Genomic DNA, 18,970 nt, shown 5'->3' on the forward strand with positions numbered 1-18,970 from the left:
GATTCAAGAACAAGGTTTCTGAATTGGTTCATATACACAGAACTTTCAAGAATTTGAGTACTGTGGATGTCAATAATCGGTAGAATTGGTGAATGTTACACGTGTGTAAAGTGATCACTTAAACCAGCCTATGACGGTAGTCAGCCCCGTAAATGCCCAGACTTCCATATTTTTCTCTTCATCTTTGATGAAATGTCAAAAAATAATACGTATTTTGTAATTAATTTTTACCTTAATTAAGTGGCAAATACCAATTTTTCTTAACATATATTGTGAAACGCGTTTCGATACATTCTACATCATTTTAAACACCGTGTTGTGCTGTTCACCAAGTGAAATTTAAATAAAAAAATATCATTTGTTCCACATTTTTTGAGTAAATTTATTATATGTTGAGGTTTCTTGGTGTTTGATTTATTAAAAAAATATTTAAATAAAAACCATAAAATTTTTTAATGCGTTTATTCCAACAAGTAAAGATAATTTGTGTACATAAAAATATCGTCTTATAATGCGTAAACAGAGATGATGATTTAATATCTATTGTAAGCTGGAAGGATTCATTTTAAAATTATAAAAATAAAAAACATTTTAGAAATACTTTTGATCGTTTTTTGTAGTTTTTTACGTGAGTGCCAGGGCTTCGAAAGGATACAAATTCAAGGATCCCGTTTGTACAGTATCTCTGAAATATGGAGAAAAAAACTCTGTTAGCAGCACTCTACAGATATCGACATGGAATGTAATCATTATAATACATGTACCACAAATTAGTATTTATTGTCTGAAATATTACTTGAAAAATAAATAACAGAGTTTAACACACTTTAAATTTAAATAAAAAAAAAAATTTTAACATAAATAAACATTTTCATCGATTAATTCGGCAGTCACTTTGTGGTAAAATCCATCCATTTTTAATCAATGTTTTACTTGGCAAATACAAACATGTAACAGTAAAAATAAATATGTTACAAAATGTTTCATACATAAAAAAATAAAAGTCTAGTTTTTTTTGAGCAGTAAAAGTCTCTTTAAATAAAAATACAGCCATCAATTATTTTTTTTTTCAGTAATTTGTTTTATCTTAAAATATTAAAAGATAAAACGATATTCAAGCGGTATTTTACATAATGGGTTTATATTAATAAGTAAATAAGTATTTTGTCATCGTTAAGCACTAAAATACAAACATATGAAATAATATTTTACGTGAATAATTTATATAAAGTCATATTATAAAGGTAGGGTAGTCAAAAAAACTTTGTGACAATTTGTGAGCTTAAAATACTCTTCAAAGTATAATAATAAAATAAAATGTATCCCTTACCGCACCCCAATAGTGCATAGGGCACTGTTTCATATAAACGCAGTGTTATCTCGATCGATTACACACGAAGGAAAGGTGATCAGCCCTCCACTTCAGGTACCAGTCCAGTGTAATATTGAATAAATATAAGAGTGAAAAAATTCACTTTTATTTATTAAACCCCCCTGAGAATCGAACCCGGGACCTCCAGAGCGGTAGGCGAGCATGCTTACCATTACACTACGGAGGCGGATAAAAATAATCAAAGTATAACAGCCTAAAATAGTTTTTTTTTATTATTATAATTATTTAATCATTCATTGTTAAAGTTTGATAAGCGCCTGATTCTAGGTTTATCGTTTAGTGACAAATCTCTTGAAAAAAATTTTAGTCGGAGATTTTTTCATCATACACCACACAGTCACAATAGCTTTTTTATATAAAAATATTATCAGAGTGACCGAATAACCGTGTTTTTACGGTTAAAACATAATAATAATAATAAAAACCCTTATCCGCACACTATTCAATTCAATTCAATTCAATTCAATTCAATTTATTCAATAATTAATATATACATTACAAACAAACATTTAAGGCGTATATATTAAAAAAAAAACAAATTAAAAATTACACAAGAAGACTCTTGTTAAATGTGTAGAAGAATCTCGCTTCGGAAAACTCCTTCGGACACATGGAACAGATCAATATCCAATGTGATATTGTTCAACATAGCGGTAGCTCTTCCTACAGGCATAACCATCGGCAGGTTGGTCCTGTGTATAGGAATCTGAAACAATCTATGCCGACGCTGTCTTAGGTAACTATCGGGAACATACAGACCAATGCTCTGGATAATTTCAGGATTATCGATCATACCGCGCAACAATCGATAAAAATGCGTAATCAAATACGCATTCCTTCTAGTCTCTAAACTATTGTAGCCAAGCATACCCTGGAGAAACTGGGTCGGGTAGAGCCAAGGATAATAGCCGTACTCTCTCATGTAGAGATACCTCAAAAACTTCTTTTGGACTTTCTCTACCATAAGAGAGTACTTAAGCTCGTGTGGCCCCCAGATCATCGAGCCACTCTCGAGTCTACTTCGCACCAAGGAGTTATAAAGAGTTCTCAGCACGCGGGTATTTTCGAAAACCCTGGCAGTACGCAGAACAAATCCTAGCATTTTCAATGCATTACTACTGACTGCCTCTATATGATCGTGAAATGTCAGGGTGCTCACAAATCTAACGCCCAGATCCCTAACATTCGATGCTCGCATCAGATTTTGGTCGTTCATTTTGTAGCGATAAAATAATGTTTTTTGGGCCCTAGTGAAAGACGTGATCGAACACTTGGAAACATTAAACATTAATTTGTTTCGTCTTCCCCATTCACATATATTTGATATATCTGCTTGGAGAAGACGAAAATCGTCAAAAGTTGTCACCTTTAAGAAAAGCTTTAGGTCATCCGCAAATAACAAAAACCGTGAGTTTAAAATTACATTCTTGATATTATTAATGAAAATAGAAAACAATAATGGACCCTAATGGTGCATAGGGCAATGCTTCATATGAACACAGTGTTATCTTGATTGTTTACACACAAAGGAAAGGTGATCAGCCCTCCGCTTCAGGTACCAGTCCAGGGTATTATTGAATAAATATTAGAGTGAAAAAATCACTTTTATTTATTTGACCCCCCTGGGAATCGAACCCAGGAACTCCAGAACGGTTGCCGAGCGTGCTGACCATTACACTACAGAGGCGGACACATAATATGTTTTTAAAATATTTACCCAATATCCCTTGGAGAACCGACGCTCGCCACACGAACAGTGAGACGATCTTTCAATCCAGGCATCGCTTCATGAAGATTTAAGGAAGGGTACTCTGTATTACCAGAGTTAATTAAAACAACCGCACTTTCTTGTCCAGAAATTGTCCTGAAATAATAAAAATAAAAATAAAATTTAAAAAAAACTGTTTGAATTTTCACCCATTAATAAGTTTTACAACATCTGAAGTTTTTGTAACTAATCGTGACAACATTAATATACTCAAAAGTGGTTTTTTACAAATGTTTTATTTTTTATACATATTTAAACAAATAATATCATAATATAAATGTGTTGAAAACAGATGTCATGAAACATATATCATAACGCCAGGATTCGGCATCTGAACATATTTTTTCTACCTCTATACTAACTAACTTACCATCACGCTGCTTCTCCACAGAGGTAGGCAGAGAGAATGAAACGCCATACCACCCTGTCTTTGCAAACATTCTTCACCTCTTCCACATTCATGCATCTCCTCATACATACCCGACGATTATTTAGACTCCTGACCCGGCCGCTGTCAATTGTTTGACATACCTGATTGTGTCAAGTTTTCTTCGGCCTTCCTCTGCCTCCATATAGATCCATATAGAAGACAAATGCGATAACCACTTCAGTGCATTTGTCTACTATGCTTTCAGTTACAGATTTGATTGTCAGAGGTTTTCAATCCCGGACGAACTTAACCTGAGGCGCAAGTCAAATTGCCTTAGCATTAGGATTGAAAGTGAAAAGTCAACATTTCACCGATTTAATATAGTACCGTACTACTGCTTGGTATGGATCGAAAATTCATATATTTACTTCTGTCACCCCTGGCTAAGTTCAAGCAATATCAATATTTTTTTTTAAATACGAGCTCGTGCATTTGATGTAAGATACGTATGTAAATATGTAGTTACCTTGTGAAAATAATAATATTTTCATTTATTGCTCCCATCTTCAACTCCCCGTGTTTAAACGTATCAGTTTGGCGAAGAGCAGCCAAACTCACGTAGAACTGGAAAATGTGTATTTATTTTAAATTTATATAAAAAAAAATAAGTCCCTAAAAAAACATACACTGACTTTCTAAACAATATATAATTTGACTTATTTTACCTTGTAAGCACTCCTTCTAGCTGCCGTTTGCAGTTTGAGGTTCAATTCCTTATAATTATCTGCTACTGGCAACCATGTCTTATCCTGGGTATCAGAAAATCCTAAAATATTTCAAATAAGGTTTATCTACTTGTTTTTATATTTAATGCATAAATATTTGTCGATTTCCATAACATAACTATTGAAAAATGTAATAACTGCATGACAAAGAACTTTTCTAAACATAGATTTATTTTATATATGACTCACTCCTTTCAACAACATCATATATCACAATACTTAATTTTTCATTAGATCGTAATGTTATAAAAATAAATATCAAGCCACTTTTTGAACTTTTTACTGTGCAACAGATCTTTTTAGGTAAAACCTGAATGTTTTTTCTCCATTTGAAAAATATTTACTTTATTTAAAAAATAATTAAACAAAACATTTTCTTGAAAATGCAAAAAAAACAACACCTTTTGCCCTGTAGCGGGTAAGCATTAAGTTAAAAATATGCCGCTTTTGCTGGGATAAATTACATTTTCTGGGCATTCCAAAAACACGCACAATTTAAAATTGACGATATATTGTTTATATATATATATATATATATATATATATATATATATATATATATATATATATATATATATATATATATATATATATATATATATATATATATATATATATATATATATATATATATATATATATATATATATATATATATATATATATATATATTTATATATATATATATATATATATATATATATATATATATATATATATATATATATATATATATATATATATATATATATATATATATATATATATATATATATATATATATATATATATATATATATATATATATATATATATATACATATATATATATATATATATATATATATGTATATATATATATAAATATATATATATATATATATATATATATATATATATATATATATATATATATATATATATATATATATATATATACATATATATATATATATATATATATATATATATATATATATATATATATATATATATATAAACTTTTGTTATTATATGGACCAAATATATTTAGTACCGGCATTTAGGGAGTCATCCCACTGGAATGGAGTCCTGGCAGGGTCTCTGGAGGTAGAGTTAAACATCTCGATTCCTGCATTACATCCCGCAGGATCAACTGTGTCTTCCCAGCTCAGATAGAAGTTTTCCATGGCAATTTCTTCGCCCTGCATTAAATTTAAAAAAATTGGCTCCCAACAGTTTTTGATAATGATATTGAATACATAAAAATTTGCGTGACAGTATATTTTAAGAAAAGGTGGTATCAACCAGGTGAAAACTAAATTTAAAATGCATGGATTTTTTTAAAAATAAATATTTGTGTACAACATTTTGATTGTGTACAAATACTTGTTCACAAAATCTGGATTATCTCCAATTACAGACATTATTTTTTGACATTTTATCAAAGTTGGAGAAGAATATGGAAGTCTGGGCATGAGCTCTGTAAATGCCCAGACTTCCATATTCATCTTCATCTTTGATGAGATGTCAAAAAATAACATGAAAATATTTCTGTTTGAATTATTTCCAAAAACACTTTCACAAACAATTTCATACTAATTTTGTGAGCCTAAGCAACTCATTAGAAAAAGGTATCAAATTGTGGTAAAGTGGGATTGAACTGAGAAACTGTGACTCAAGAGTCCGCGACACTAACCACGGAACCACAACCCGACATAAAGTGACTTAAAAAGTGACTCCTGAATAAATTAATAAATCAATATCATTTCAATCATTTGATTGAAATGATTGAAATGATTGAAACTTACATTGTATGTTACTGCGACTCCTGGAAGAAGCATTCCTAACATAATAATCCCATCAGATCTTTTAGGTCCATAACGGGTAGCTGTTCTTGGTTGATCGTGATTACCAACCTTGAAATAAGTAGACTTTTATGTTTACAATATTTTTTTTTATATTGAGCATCTTATTCAATGATTGTCAATTGCTTTTCAAACTGATATTTTTAATATGTTTTCATTCATTCATTCAAACCCTTATCCGCACCCCAATAGTGCAAAGGGCACTGCATCATATAAACACAGTGTTATCTTGATCGTTAACACATGAAGGAAAGGTGATCAGCCCTCCTCTTCCGTTACCAGCCCAAGGTAATATTGAATAAATAAATATAAGAGTGAAAAAATCACTTATATTTATTTGACGCCCCCTGGGAATCGAACCCGGGACCTTCAGTACGGTAGCCGAGCGTGGTGACCATTACACTACGGACGCGGACATATTTATATTTTTTGAAATATATAAAAATAGGTTTGTAAGAAAATAAAAATTCTATACTTACCACCCAATTAGTGGTCCGGCCTTCCGGTAAAGCGGCAAATAAGCTCGAAGTTCCGCTAAGGATGTCGTACGCATTGGCGTTTTGGTTGAAGAAAGCTAACATGAAGTTGAACGGGAAATGAGCTCCCTCGTGAGTTCCATTTCCATAGTACCGCATTACCAATTCTATGTCACTCATGGCCTCCATCAACAAAACTCTGAAACGATATGTTATAATTGTTATAAATTTGAAGGCTGTAACACAATTACGAATGACTTCACAAATGCATGTGACGGACCACCTGGTATTTTCACAATTGCAACCTGGCTACCATGAATACGGAGAAAATGACAACCTGATAACATTGCGGAAAGGTCGCTTCACCTTGAATCGCTATTATTTTTTAAAAAATGAAAACACTCAATGATATAATGGAATGATATATGACAGAAACAGACTTATTTCCGTCACTTTGACGTGCAATCAAAACTAACAATGAACCAACCGCTGCAATATATATTCCTAATGGAAAATAATACAGACAATTTAAAACGACTAATAAAAAAATGATCGGATACCATATGCATTTGTTAAAACATTCGCTAGTATGTAGAAGCAATGAGGTCTATTTTTTTAGTTAAGGGGGTAAAATTTGGATCATGATACGAGCGACGAGCGGCAAAATAGCACTACAATTGACAAAGACGGAGTGAGACATTGGTCTGCATTACCGAAAAAATCAAGAACATGTCCATTTATAAATATATCATATCACAGCAGATGAGTAACACTAGTATTATGATAAAACATAGGACCTGGGTTCTGATCCAGTACTGCTAGTAACCTCATCAAGAGTAGCCCTCCACTGGTAAACGACCTCATACGTTAGATCCCTCTCTCTTGTGTGGATATGATTCAAATAATCGTAGCTGTCTGAAATCATTTAAAAAAATGTTTTCTTCCCTTTCGATTCAGAAATATATATTATATATTATGATTACGAATACACCCAAACTACAAAATTAAATGAGAAAAAAATACCTTGGTCATCGGTAGCTCCTGACAGAGGTTCATCGGGGTACTGACCGTTTGCATCTACATCAGCTTCCACCAAGTGAGGAATAGCATCAACACGGAATCCTGATATTCCTTTAGCCAACCAAAATTTCAAAACATTCTAAAACAATAATAGATTCATTTGTTTTTTCCATAAAAGGGGTAACGTTGACAATTATATGAGCATATACTAGTATGTGAAATGACGGTTCTGATCATTAGTTACACTTACATTCATTTCTCTCACAACGTTGGGGTCCCTGTAGTTGAGATCAGGTTGTTCCTTGAGGAACTGGTGAAGGTACCACTGTCCTCTAACTGGGTGATAAGTCCACGCTGGACCTCGGAAGACAGATATCTATAATAAATTATAAAAGATGTATCATGTTTCATGGATTTCTTACAATACTACCATAAATTAATAGTTTCAAAAACAAAAATCGTTTTGGATGAGCTTTATTTTCCGTAAATTTTGGTATTTTTTGAAGAAGAAAAAGTCCTAGATCAGTAGTAACCCAGTGTACTCTACAGATCAACTACGTAACTGGCTAGCTAGAAATTCATTATATAAAGACACATTTTTACATTTGGTAGCCAGCAACTTTTCCGAAAATCTTAGAAATATTTTATAGATACAAGTGAACAAAAATGGTTGTCATTCGGTTTGTCTGGGGTTTTCCGAGGTGACATAGTTGTTTCGTTGCAAGTGAGGGAGTTTAGTTACTATTTTTATCAGTAAATGATAGTGCACACAAATACTGACAACAACACAAACAAAACATCACTTAATTGTTTAGATCATAGGTGGCCAACATTTTCAGAAGCCGGACCAGATTTTAGAAATGAGGTTTCCGCTACCGGGCCGTAAAACAAAATTTATTTTTAATGCCGTTTAATGTTATACTTTTTCTGGATAGAAACAGAATCATTGCATATCAGGCATGTTGGCTTTGTTTTTCACTCCACGAAAAAATAGTTTATAGTCCATCTGTCTTAAAAACTTGTCAGTTCTTCTGTTACTCTTTCCTTCTTTCTTGACGCCATTATCGGTCTTGAAATTGTCAGGATAGTGAAATACTCCCATATATGGGATATGATACGAACAACGCACGATGGAATGTTCTTTTGGTGGTTTTGTGTACACTAAGCGAAAAAAATGTGTGATTTGCTCCGCGGGCCGCAAGAAGACACCCGGCGGGCCACATGCGGCCCGCGGGCCGCGGGTTGGCCACCCTTGGTTAAGATGAAACTCATAGACAAAACGAATGGCTCTCCATTTTAATCGACACATGTATGTTTAAAACGCTGATAAGGTGTTTATAGTATTGTCTAAGTTACCAGTTTTTTTAGGATCGTCCAAAAATGAGACATTAAAACAAGATTACGTAAAAAAGATTATCTTTTTTATTTATAAAAAAAGTTAAATACCCAGTTACTCGGTGGGCTTCTACCGCCATCTCGACCATCATGCCACACATAGAAGTTCTCAAATCCAGGTTCCCTCATCACGGACTTCTTAAACCATTCGCATTCATCAGACGTATGATTGGGGACGAAATCCAGCAAGATTCGAATATCTAAACAAATATTCCGTTTCAATTAAATCGCCCATTTCAGATGTTTTCTTTTTTAATAAAATGTAACTTATTATTTTTTTGACATCTCAATATAAATGAAGAAGAATATGGCAGTCTGGGCATTTACGGGGCTTACGACCGTCATCGGCTGGTTTTAGTGATCACTTGACAGACGTGTAACAATCGCCAATTCTGCCCATTATTGACGACCACACTACACAATTTCTTGGAAGTTCTATATATATTTATGATCCAATTTCGAAACTTTGTACTTGAATCACTAGAATTTTCAGTAAAAACATCTGTTGGTGAGATAAGGAAGCTTTTTTTGAGCAGAAACTCTTTTATTTGTATATGAGGCCCTAATCTTGGATTTTAATCATATACATGATAAACGCCAGAAAATATCCTTTTCATTTTATTATTTGAGCTTATACTTTGACCCCATAATTTATTAACAACATTTTTAGTGTGTCCAAATATTGTGAACAAGTATTTGGACACACTTAAAATGTAGTAAATGTAATTTAAATATATAATTACCTTTTTCCTTTGCTTCAGCAATCAAATTTTCCAGATCTTCAATTGTTCCGTACTCGGGCGCTATATTGTAATAGTCGGAAATATCATAGCCAAAGTCCTTCATAGGAGAAGGGAATACAGGAGACAGCCAAGTTGCGTTCACGCCAATGTATACAAGATGATTAAGCATCGAGCGAACGCCTAACAAATAAATACGTACATGAAATAAAATCTTCGTAAGTACAGCATATATAAGTTTATTGAAGACGAAAAATAGGAAAATACTGGAAAACGTTTTGAAAAATCAATCAATTTGCAAAATGAGGAATGAAATTGAATACCAAATTACGAGATACTAGTTTTGCATAAATGTAAAAAATATATATTCTTCAAACCCTCATCTGCACCCGGTAGTGCAAAAGGCACTGCATCATATAAACGCAGTGTTATCTTGATCGTTAACACATAATGGAAAGGTGATCAGCTATCTGCTCCAGGTATCGATCAGTCCAGGGTAATATTGAATTAATATATTAGAGTGGTCTTTTATTTATTGTACCTCACCCTGAGAATCGAATCGAGACCCCAGTACTGTAATGTTGTGACTATTTCCCTACGGAGGTGGATAAATTATAAACTTTATGAATAAATATTTTTTTTATGAAATAAGCTTTTCAATCATCGAAAATATAGAGGATAAATATTTATAATTTATTTTATTCTTCCAAGAAATGTCTTTTAAAGTTAATGTCCTAAGAAAATTAAACGCGTCACGTATTAACATATACATAAATAAATGTATAATTTAATCCAACAAACCTTGTTTTATTTTGGATATATTACCCAACAATTCAATGTGGAATTCTACCAGCTGTCTGCAGTTACAATAAATAAGTATAATTAAACTTTGCATTAAGCTTATAATTTATACTTTATACATTTTGACATCTTAACAAATATTATGAAAAATATGAAGAAGAAAGTTTAAAAAAAAGTAAAAGTAAATCCTTAGTGAAGAAACCCAGATTTGTGAAAAAGGATTTGAACATACCCAAAAATGTTGTCATATTAATTTATTATTAGATTAAAACCAATATTTTTAGCTTTTCCACTTTTTTTATTTGACCAGCGACCGGGTTTCGTCGTTACCGACATCATCAGACTGGGGACTGGGAGCAGTCTGATGATGTCGGTAACGACAAAACCCGGTCGCTGGTCAAATATAAAAAAGTGAAAAAGCTAAAAATATTGGTTTTAATCTAATAATAAATTAAAAATGCAATTCCATCAAGAAGTGTCAGTGGATAATATAAATCTATGTTGTCATATTATTTGATTTGTCAAATGGCAGTGGGCAGGACATGTTGCAAAACAGGACCTCACAAGATGGACTCCAAGGATTCTACGATGGAGACCTTGAGAGAACAAAATAGGTATCGGAAGACCCCAAAAGAGATGGTCCGGCGACATAGTCGCTGTGGGAGGTAAAAACTGGCTGGAAGCAGCAACCAACCGGAGAAAATGCCTATATCCAGCAGTGGAGGTCAGAGGGCTCAAGAAGAAGAAAATTATTTGGTGTTCAAGTTAACAATTTTTTTTTTTATAAAATAAATCTGCCCAATAATTTCTTACCACAATATATCGACAACAAGGCGTGTTTCATTTTATTTATTTTAATAACTTAATAGTGTAATTTGAAATTTCTTTTGTTTCCGTAGAAATTTAAGAACCAATGTTGCCGTAATTCACACGTCTTGTGCATTACAATGAACCATTTTATAAAATTAATCTGAAGTTTCTCCGGGTTTTGTTTCTTGCGACTTTTTAAGTCACCATTGTGGTGCGAACCGGGGCAGTATTGTGAAATTGCAACTGTTGCGACTATTGTAACAAATTCCACTGATTACCATTGTAACCTAGTTCCAACGGAGGGGGTGGCTGTTACTATTATTCCCGGTTATTATCCTCACAACTCTTCGCGTTTCTTGCTCTTTCATCCCTTAGTTCCCACTTATTCGACGCAAAATGGTGGAAAACACAATAATTTGGTTTAAACTCTGCAATACTTAGTGAAAACGGTAGAACTGAGCGGTGATTTTTTGACGCTATGAAATTATTTATTGTTTTTATTATACTTTTTTTTAAGTCTTGAAGCTTGGGATTTCCGTTTAGTTGAATTCTCAAAGTTGTTTATATGGACCCACAAACGTTCAATTTTTTTTAAGTTAGGATTTATGTTTCCATGAGAAAAAAAATAATTTACAAGATTTTAAGAAAGGTAGACTGACGTAGTTGACATATAATACTGGCCACGGAAATCAGATATCATACCTTTTTATCTTTAGCCAAATATTAAACAATTGTTATTAGATCTTAAAGGTCATTACTCCCATTAACATATTATTATCTGTGTTCTTTGTTTATTTTAAATTTGTTTTATTTTATGAATTTGTGGTTTATTTTATTAATTTTGGTTGTGGTTTTTTTCCAATATTTTTTAACATACATTTTGTGTCTTAAAGATCATGGCATGAATAAAACTTGTATGTTATTTTCTTACTTAACTTAAAAACGCTCTTCAAGTAACTAGTATTGTGTAAGCTGTTAAAAAGATAATTACAATCAATTTGTCTAGGCATTAGGGGTAACTTGGACTCACTTGGACACGAGGTAATTTTAAAAAAGAATCTCTCTCACGTAAGAAGTCTATGAAGGAAAACTTTGGGAACATCTGGATTAAATATTTTCAAAGTTCTCGACTTTTTATTAAAATATGTTTAAGATTTTATAATAATATAATTTTTTAATATTTTTTTTTCGTATAATATCCTCCTCTGTTATAGTATTATAGTAAGTTCGTCTAGCAGCTGTGCTAGAGTCCCCAGGTTTAATTTCCAGGAAAGTAAAAATAAATTTAAGTGATTTTTCACTCTGATATTTCTTAATAAATATCATGGACTGGCAGGATTTATCTCACTGCATTTATGTAAGTAATACTCAAAATAAATACACTGCGTCAATACGATGCAGTGCCCTACGCACCATTTAGAGCGAACAAAGGTTTAGAAAAAGAGTAATAATTTAATAAACAAGAAATTCAAATTTGTTTTTATTATTAACAAAGATACCTCAATTTCATACTATTTGTGTAAGCTAAATCAGCTCATAAATAGGTACAAGTTGTGGTAGAGTGGGTTCGAACCCAGAAACTCTGACTCAAGAGACCGCAACACCAACCGCGGGACCACAACCCGACACAAAGGTACAAAATTCAATAATAACTTACCATTAATGTCACCGATTCCATCCCCATTGCTGTCTTTGAAGGACCTTGGGTATACCTGGTAGAGAATCATATGCTCCCACCATTCTTCACCAGAGCATCCTGCAACTACAGCGAGAAGGAATATCGCAAAAGGGATTGACCTACGGTAACAAATTGATCAATCAAATATTACAATACCCTTGACTCAGGAAATAGAGTCAATTATCAAAAGGTAACTTCCACTCCACCTACTGACAGAACGACTTAAAAATTACTTACACGTTATTCTAAGATTCCATTTATATATGATATAAAATCGATTGCGTAATCAGATTTATTTTAGACATTACGAAATGCATGCCAATCAATTACAGCAATAAGTGTCGAAAGATAAAATAAGAAAAACAATATTGTTTGTTTATAATCTCAAGTGTGTGGTCTTTATCACATTTAAATGATTTAAACAAAAATAGTATTACATTTCTGTGTATGTATATATATATATATATATATATATATATATATATATATATATATATATATATATATATATATATATATATATATATATATATATATATATATATATATATATATATATATATATATATATATATATATATATATATATATATATATATATATATATATATATATATATATATATATATATATATATATATATATATATATATACATATATATATATATATATATATATATATATATATATATATATATATATATATATATATATATATATATATATATATATATATATATATATATATTTATATATATATATATATATATATATATATATATATATATATATATATATATATATTATATATATATATATATATATATATATATATATATATATATATATATATATATATATTTATATATATATATATATATATATATATATATATATATATATATATATATATATATATATATATATATATATATATATATATAATATAAATATAAATATATATATATATATATATATATATATATATATATATATATATATATATATATATATATATATATATATATATATATATATATATATATATATATACATATAAATATATATATATATATAAATATTGATTAAGTCATAAAACCGTATGTACTATGTGAGACTTATGATAGTGTTTTTAGGAAAGGAAGGATTTGTTTATAAAAAAACAGGAAACAAAATAAAACATTTATTTATTGTGTAGGCTTTTCATGAATAATTTAGAAAAAAACTGCATTGATAAAAACATTTTTATTTATAATAAGCTCAAGAACCAACAAATGAGATAATTATATGATTAGAATAAAATGTAATTTATTGGAACGTCTCATGTCATTCTTACCATGCATACACATACACATTCAACGCATTAAGTAATCAGATAATTTCACATTATGGCAATATCTATCCATTTTGAATTTAAGTTTTGCTTGGTAAATCCTTCAACGTCCTAAGAACACAACTCTAAAATTAAGACTGAGCTTCACGTACGGTGTTTGAAAATGATGCGGAATGCATTTCAATACGCATCACTTTGGATTTTAAGAAATAACAAGTTCACCAAGCAAAACTTGAATTGAGGATAATTTGAAGAAAAAAAATGTTTTCTATATGTAAACTACCCTCATCGGATGCTTAAGTAATAAAATATATTTAACTGTCTTTAATTTATTCTTTATAAGTTTTAGTGATAGTCATAAGTTTACGTTACATTTATCCGTCTTTTCTATTTTAATTAATTCAATTCACTGTCCCCACTTGTAATTCAGCCCTAACGTTAAGTATTTACATTCAATTATTTCAGCACTCCCCCTCTGTTCAGTGTTCAGCTTTGCAAGTCAATCTATTCAGACCACGTGGATGAAGTGGTCTCCTTAATCCCTTCGCTCCTTAGCCGGGACAAAATCGGTCTGTAGATGTCTGGAGTGAAGGGGAGAACGACACCCCTTTGCTGGATCTCTCCTGGAAAATAGAATCAAAATATTGAGATAGGGTTTTGATATAAATAGCCAAGTTGAGACTTGACCCATTAAATAGGGCTATCGTACCTTGGTACACACAAAATGGTCAAGTACAAAATACCCTTGTTAAAATGGATTAAGTCATGGATCGGTAAAGTGTGGCTCCGGAGCCACATGCGGTGCTTTGACCTTTTAAGTGAGACTCCGGTACAAATATCCGCGGGAAGGCTCTTCGTCTCTACGTATTCATACGAATAATCTTTTTGAAGCGTGAACTTTATAAAAAGCAAACTGAAGAAACTCAGTATGATCAACTTTTTAAAATATCTGGTCGTAGTCCAGTCAGGAGTTGGAATCTTCTGGTTTAGTAATAAAAAAATATATAATTAAGATCATTTATATGGCACCGTTTTTGTAAAATACTAGCTCAAGAGCGGTTAGTAGGGCTTATATAAGGTAATGCATGAATGTGGAAGACGCGAAGATTGTTTGCAAATACAGATTAGAGTGACATTCTATTCTCGTTGCCTACCTCTGCGGGAAAACGCCGTGATGATCAATATACATTTTTCGAAAGGTTTAAACGTAAAACTAAAATTAGAGAAATATTATTTTGATTATAATTATAATTCTTCGTCATTTATTATATCAGGTGTTAGGTAGCGAGATAAAAGTTAAAGATGTTTTCCACACGGAAAATATACAGCAAAATAAACATCTCACACCTTTGTTAAAATGAGATCAATATAAAAAGATAATTGGCTATATGATAACATCGGACTGTTATTTATTACCATATATAGTTATCGCTGAACAGGGTAACAATTGTTCATTTGCAATCACATAAAAGTAAGATAAGAAAAACACTTAAAATATAATTAGAAGGTAAGATAAGATGGTGCACTGACAAATGGGTCTCAAAAAAGTTGACCCCCGCAAACTCATCCCCGTCAATAAATACATCGTTAGTTGAATCCCCGGACAATTGATACCATACAATACTTCAAATATTTATATTTATACAAACCATCACCCTTCAAAATTTATGTGGAATATTTTATTTAAAGAGTGTAGGAGCAAATTTATAAAAAAATATTTAATACGAATATTATTCATTGATTTGGAATTAACTCTGTGGAAGAAAACGATGATTTAAGTATTTGAAAACACTTATATAATATCACTTTTAAGCTCTATGAATGAAAACATGACTAATTTCAAGACTACTGATATTCATAACAACAAAAGTCTAAAAAAAATATTTGAAAAATAATTATAATTTATCAAATACAAATGAAATCGTAGTATGTTTTTCCACTTGTTATATAACCTGTTTATATTTTATCCTGTTAATAACAAGTCCTTACATTTCAAAATTAGTCATGTTAACAAAAATAAATTAAAAAGTAATATTATTCAACTGTTTTAATTTTCAGGTTAAAATCTCCTACAAACTTGCATATAATTAAGATTTTTAAGAATTTTTCAATTTAGAAACTAATTTTGGTTCTACTATATTGTACTCTTTAGCGCAATGTTCCGTAAAGTGCGTGCCGCGGCACACTGGTGTACCGTGCTGATTAGTTGGTGTGCCTCGGAAAAAAGTATAGTTTTGTGAAGATACTACACCTATAAATACCTGAAAGTATTGAGCGCGAGGCGCTTTGTTGCGCGAATAGTATGCGCATTGGGATTTTTGACTCTGACTACAATTAAATATGAATAAATGAAAATAAAAAAAATTAAATAAAAAAAGAGAGCCTAAGGACGATAAACAAAGAGATCAGAGCAGCCTTATCAACAATTGCTCCACATTTTTATCACCTGTGCTCAGTCAAGTAGGCTCACATTTCGCATCAAATATCATATGTTATGTATGTATTCGGATTATATTAATTTTAACAATAAATCAACATTAAATAAACTTTGTTTTTTTCTTTGGTGTACCTCTAAAAATTCTTGATTTGGCAGGTGTACCTTGAACAGAAAAAGTTTGCGGAACTCTGCTTTAGCGAATATGTAACCCTAAAGTGTCGATACGAATATTGCAATTTGCAAAATCAATGGTTATTTGTTGGAGGATACCTTATGATTTAATTTTACTTTGCTCAATTTTGTAAAGTAAAATCAATTTATTTTTAATATTTATTTTACTTGGTAAATACCACTATTTCGTAAAATCTTTTGTGATTTTAGGCTAAAATCTGTGAACAAAAAAAATAAAGTTTTAATGAAAAATTAAATGATATTACTACAAAGTAACTGCCGAATAAATTTATGAAATCATCACTATTCTAAATTCTTATTTGTTCATGTGAAAATTCCTAAACATATCATGGAAATTATCTAAGAGATTATATAAATCGTTCGATAGGTAACTGAGTAATAATTATGATTGAACTATTAAAGATACGTGTTTTCGGTTTTTCATAAAATAACACGCGGCATAATAATGATTGCTAATCCTGTACTATCTGAAATATTGCATCTCAAGATAATGCCACATTATCTTTTGGGGCAATTCGCCATTCGGAAGAAGGCAAAAAAGGTATTTTAACTAGTACGTAACACGGACACGCCTCCATACGCCTTCGTACGCCTTCATATGCCTTCAATCTAATCTTGCTCTTATACTTAGCCACTCATCTACTTAGCCACTCATCTATCGTATGTTGCGCTGATTATGATTAACGCAACTTTAATAAAACAGAATACAAGAACTAAATAAATTTCATAGTATCTCGTGACAAATTTGTCCTTTTTGAGTTGTGGTTTCAATCTAATCATTCTCTTTTATATGGTAAGCCACTCATCTATCGAATGTTACACTGATTACGACTAACACAACTTAAAAAACAGAATACAAGAAGTAAATAAAGTTCATAGTAACTCGTGACAAATTTGTCCTTTTTGAGTTGTGGCTTAAATCTAATAATTCTCTTTTATATAGTAAGCCGCTCATCTATCGAATGTTACGCTGATTACGACTAACACAACTTTAAAAAAAAATTGAATACATGAACTAAATGAAGTTCTTAGTAACTCGTGACAAATTAGTCCTTTTTGAGTTGTGGCTTCAATCTAATCATTCTCTTTTATATGGTAAGCCACTCATCTATCGAATGTTACGCTGATTACGACTAACACAACTTAAAAAACAGAAAACAAGAAGTAAATAAAGTTCATAGTAACTCGTGACAAATTTGTCCTTTTTGAGTTGTGGCTTAAATCTGATAATTCTCTTTTATATAGTAAGCCACTCATCTATCGAATGTAACGCTGATTATGATTGACACAACTTGTCATTTCAATTGAACTAATCCTGAATGTAAGCTGCTAGTGTTAAAGGTGAAAACGGATAGTTGTAAAGTATAATTACGTATATTGATAATAATGATATGCAAGAAAGGTTGTACGAAAGTCCGTTACGCTTAGTTTTAAAAATGAGTGAGGCAAAGTCGAATTTCATATAAAATGTTTATCTCAGCCTTGCATCATTTGAATCCTTATTTACGCCACCATTCGAACATCCAACCGTACATCGTTTTGCTGCACATTTGTCTGAGAGATTGCATTTTAACCGGATACAGTATACTTTCATCCTTCTTTTGAACCAGGACTCCATTGTGCCAGTTTAGCTTTCGCCGATTGGTTTAGTTTCTATTTGCTTTAAAGTGCACCACTCACTCTGTTCCCACCATTCACGTTCCTTTCAATATCTTAATTAATTTTTCCATCACTACAAAGCATACTCGAATTTATTTAATCATCTATTCGTTCTATAATCCCAAATACATCCAGATTCACATTTATCTCTTTCAAAAACCATAACATTCAATTTGTCAACATTCAAATATCATATTAGAGAAATTTAAATAAAATAAATACAACTTTTAATGTATTATAGTATGTATAATTAGGATAAAAGGTA

At 31.0% G+C, this 18,970-nt stretch overlaps 2 protein-coding genes across 2 annotated transcripts in view; both read right to left on the reverse strand.

Moving 5' to 3' along the window:
- Positions 1-447: 447 nt before the first annotated feature.
- LOC148305911 (maltase A3-like) lies at positions 448-13,353 on the reverse strand. The gene is made up of 13 exons (XM_088265776.1): positions 13,063-13,353; positions 9,798-9,977; positions 9,106-9,254; positions 7,910-8,035; positions 7,663-7,798; positions 7,437-7,554; positions 6,643-6,838; positions 6,107-6,214; positions 5,353-5,500; positions 4,257-4,357; positions 4,058-4,155; positions 3,111-3,257; positions 448-685 (listed from the first exon to the last, which is right to left on the reverse strand). The coding sequence occupies exons 1-13, from the start codon at positions 13,130-13,132 to the stop codon at positions 625-627; spliced, it is 1,638 nt and encodes a 545-aa protein (XP_088121902.1). The 5' UTR covers positions 13,133-13,353; the 3' UTR covers positions 448-624.
- Positions 13,354-14,252: 899 nt separating this feature from the next.
- The window catches only part of LKRSDH (lysine ketoglutarate reductase/saccharopine dehydrogenase), a 166,411-nt gene continuing 161,693 nt past the window's right edge, over positions 14,253-18,970 (reverse strand). Inside the window, exon 21 of the mRNA XM_088265775.1 lies at positions 14,253-15,040. Coding sequence (XP_088121901.1) covers positions 14,922-15,040 — 119 coding nt within the window. The 3' untranslated portion in view covers positions 14,253-14,921. The remainder of the gene's footprint in view (positions 15,041-18,970) is intronic.

Source organism: Brachycentrus maculatus, unplaced genomic scaffold (genome assembly GCF_059751285.1).
Source record: "Brachycentrus maculatus isolate JH-2025_06_01 unplaced genomic scaffold, ASM5975128v1 h1tg000258l, whole genome shotgun sequence".
Taxonomy (NCBI): Eukaryota; Metazoa; Arthropoda; class Insecta; order Trichoptera; family Brachycentridae; genus Brachycentrus; species Brachycentrus maculatus.

What these genes read in the sequence shown, in the direction of transcription:
- LOC148305911 (XM_088265776.1), bottom strand. Translation starts at nt 13,132, where the DNA reads ATGATTCTCTACCAGGTATACCCAAGGTCCTTCAAAGACAGCAATGGG. An exon ending in TGGAATCGGTGACATTAATG is followed by an intron (nt 9,978 to 13,062) that starts GTAAGTTATTAT and finishes TTTATTTGTTAG; the next exon opens with GCGTTCGCTCGATGCTTAAT. An exon ending in AGTACTGGATCAGAACCCAG is followed by an intron (nt 6,839 to 7,436) that starts GTCCTATGTTTT and finishes ATATCGTTTCAG; the next exon opens with AGTTTTGTTGATGGAGGCCA.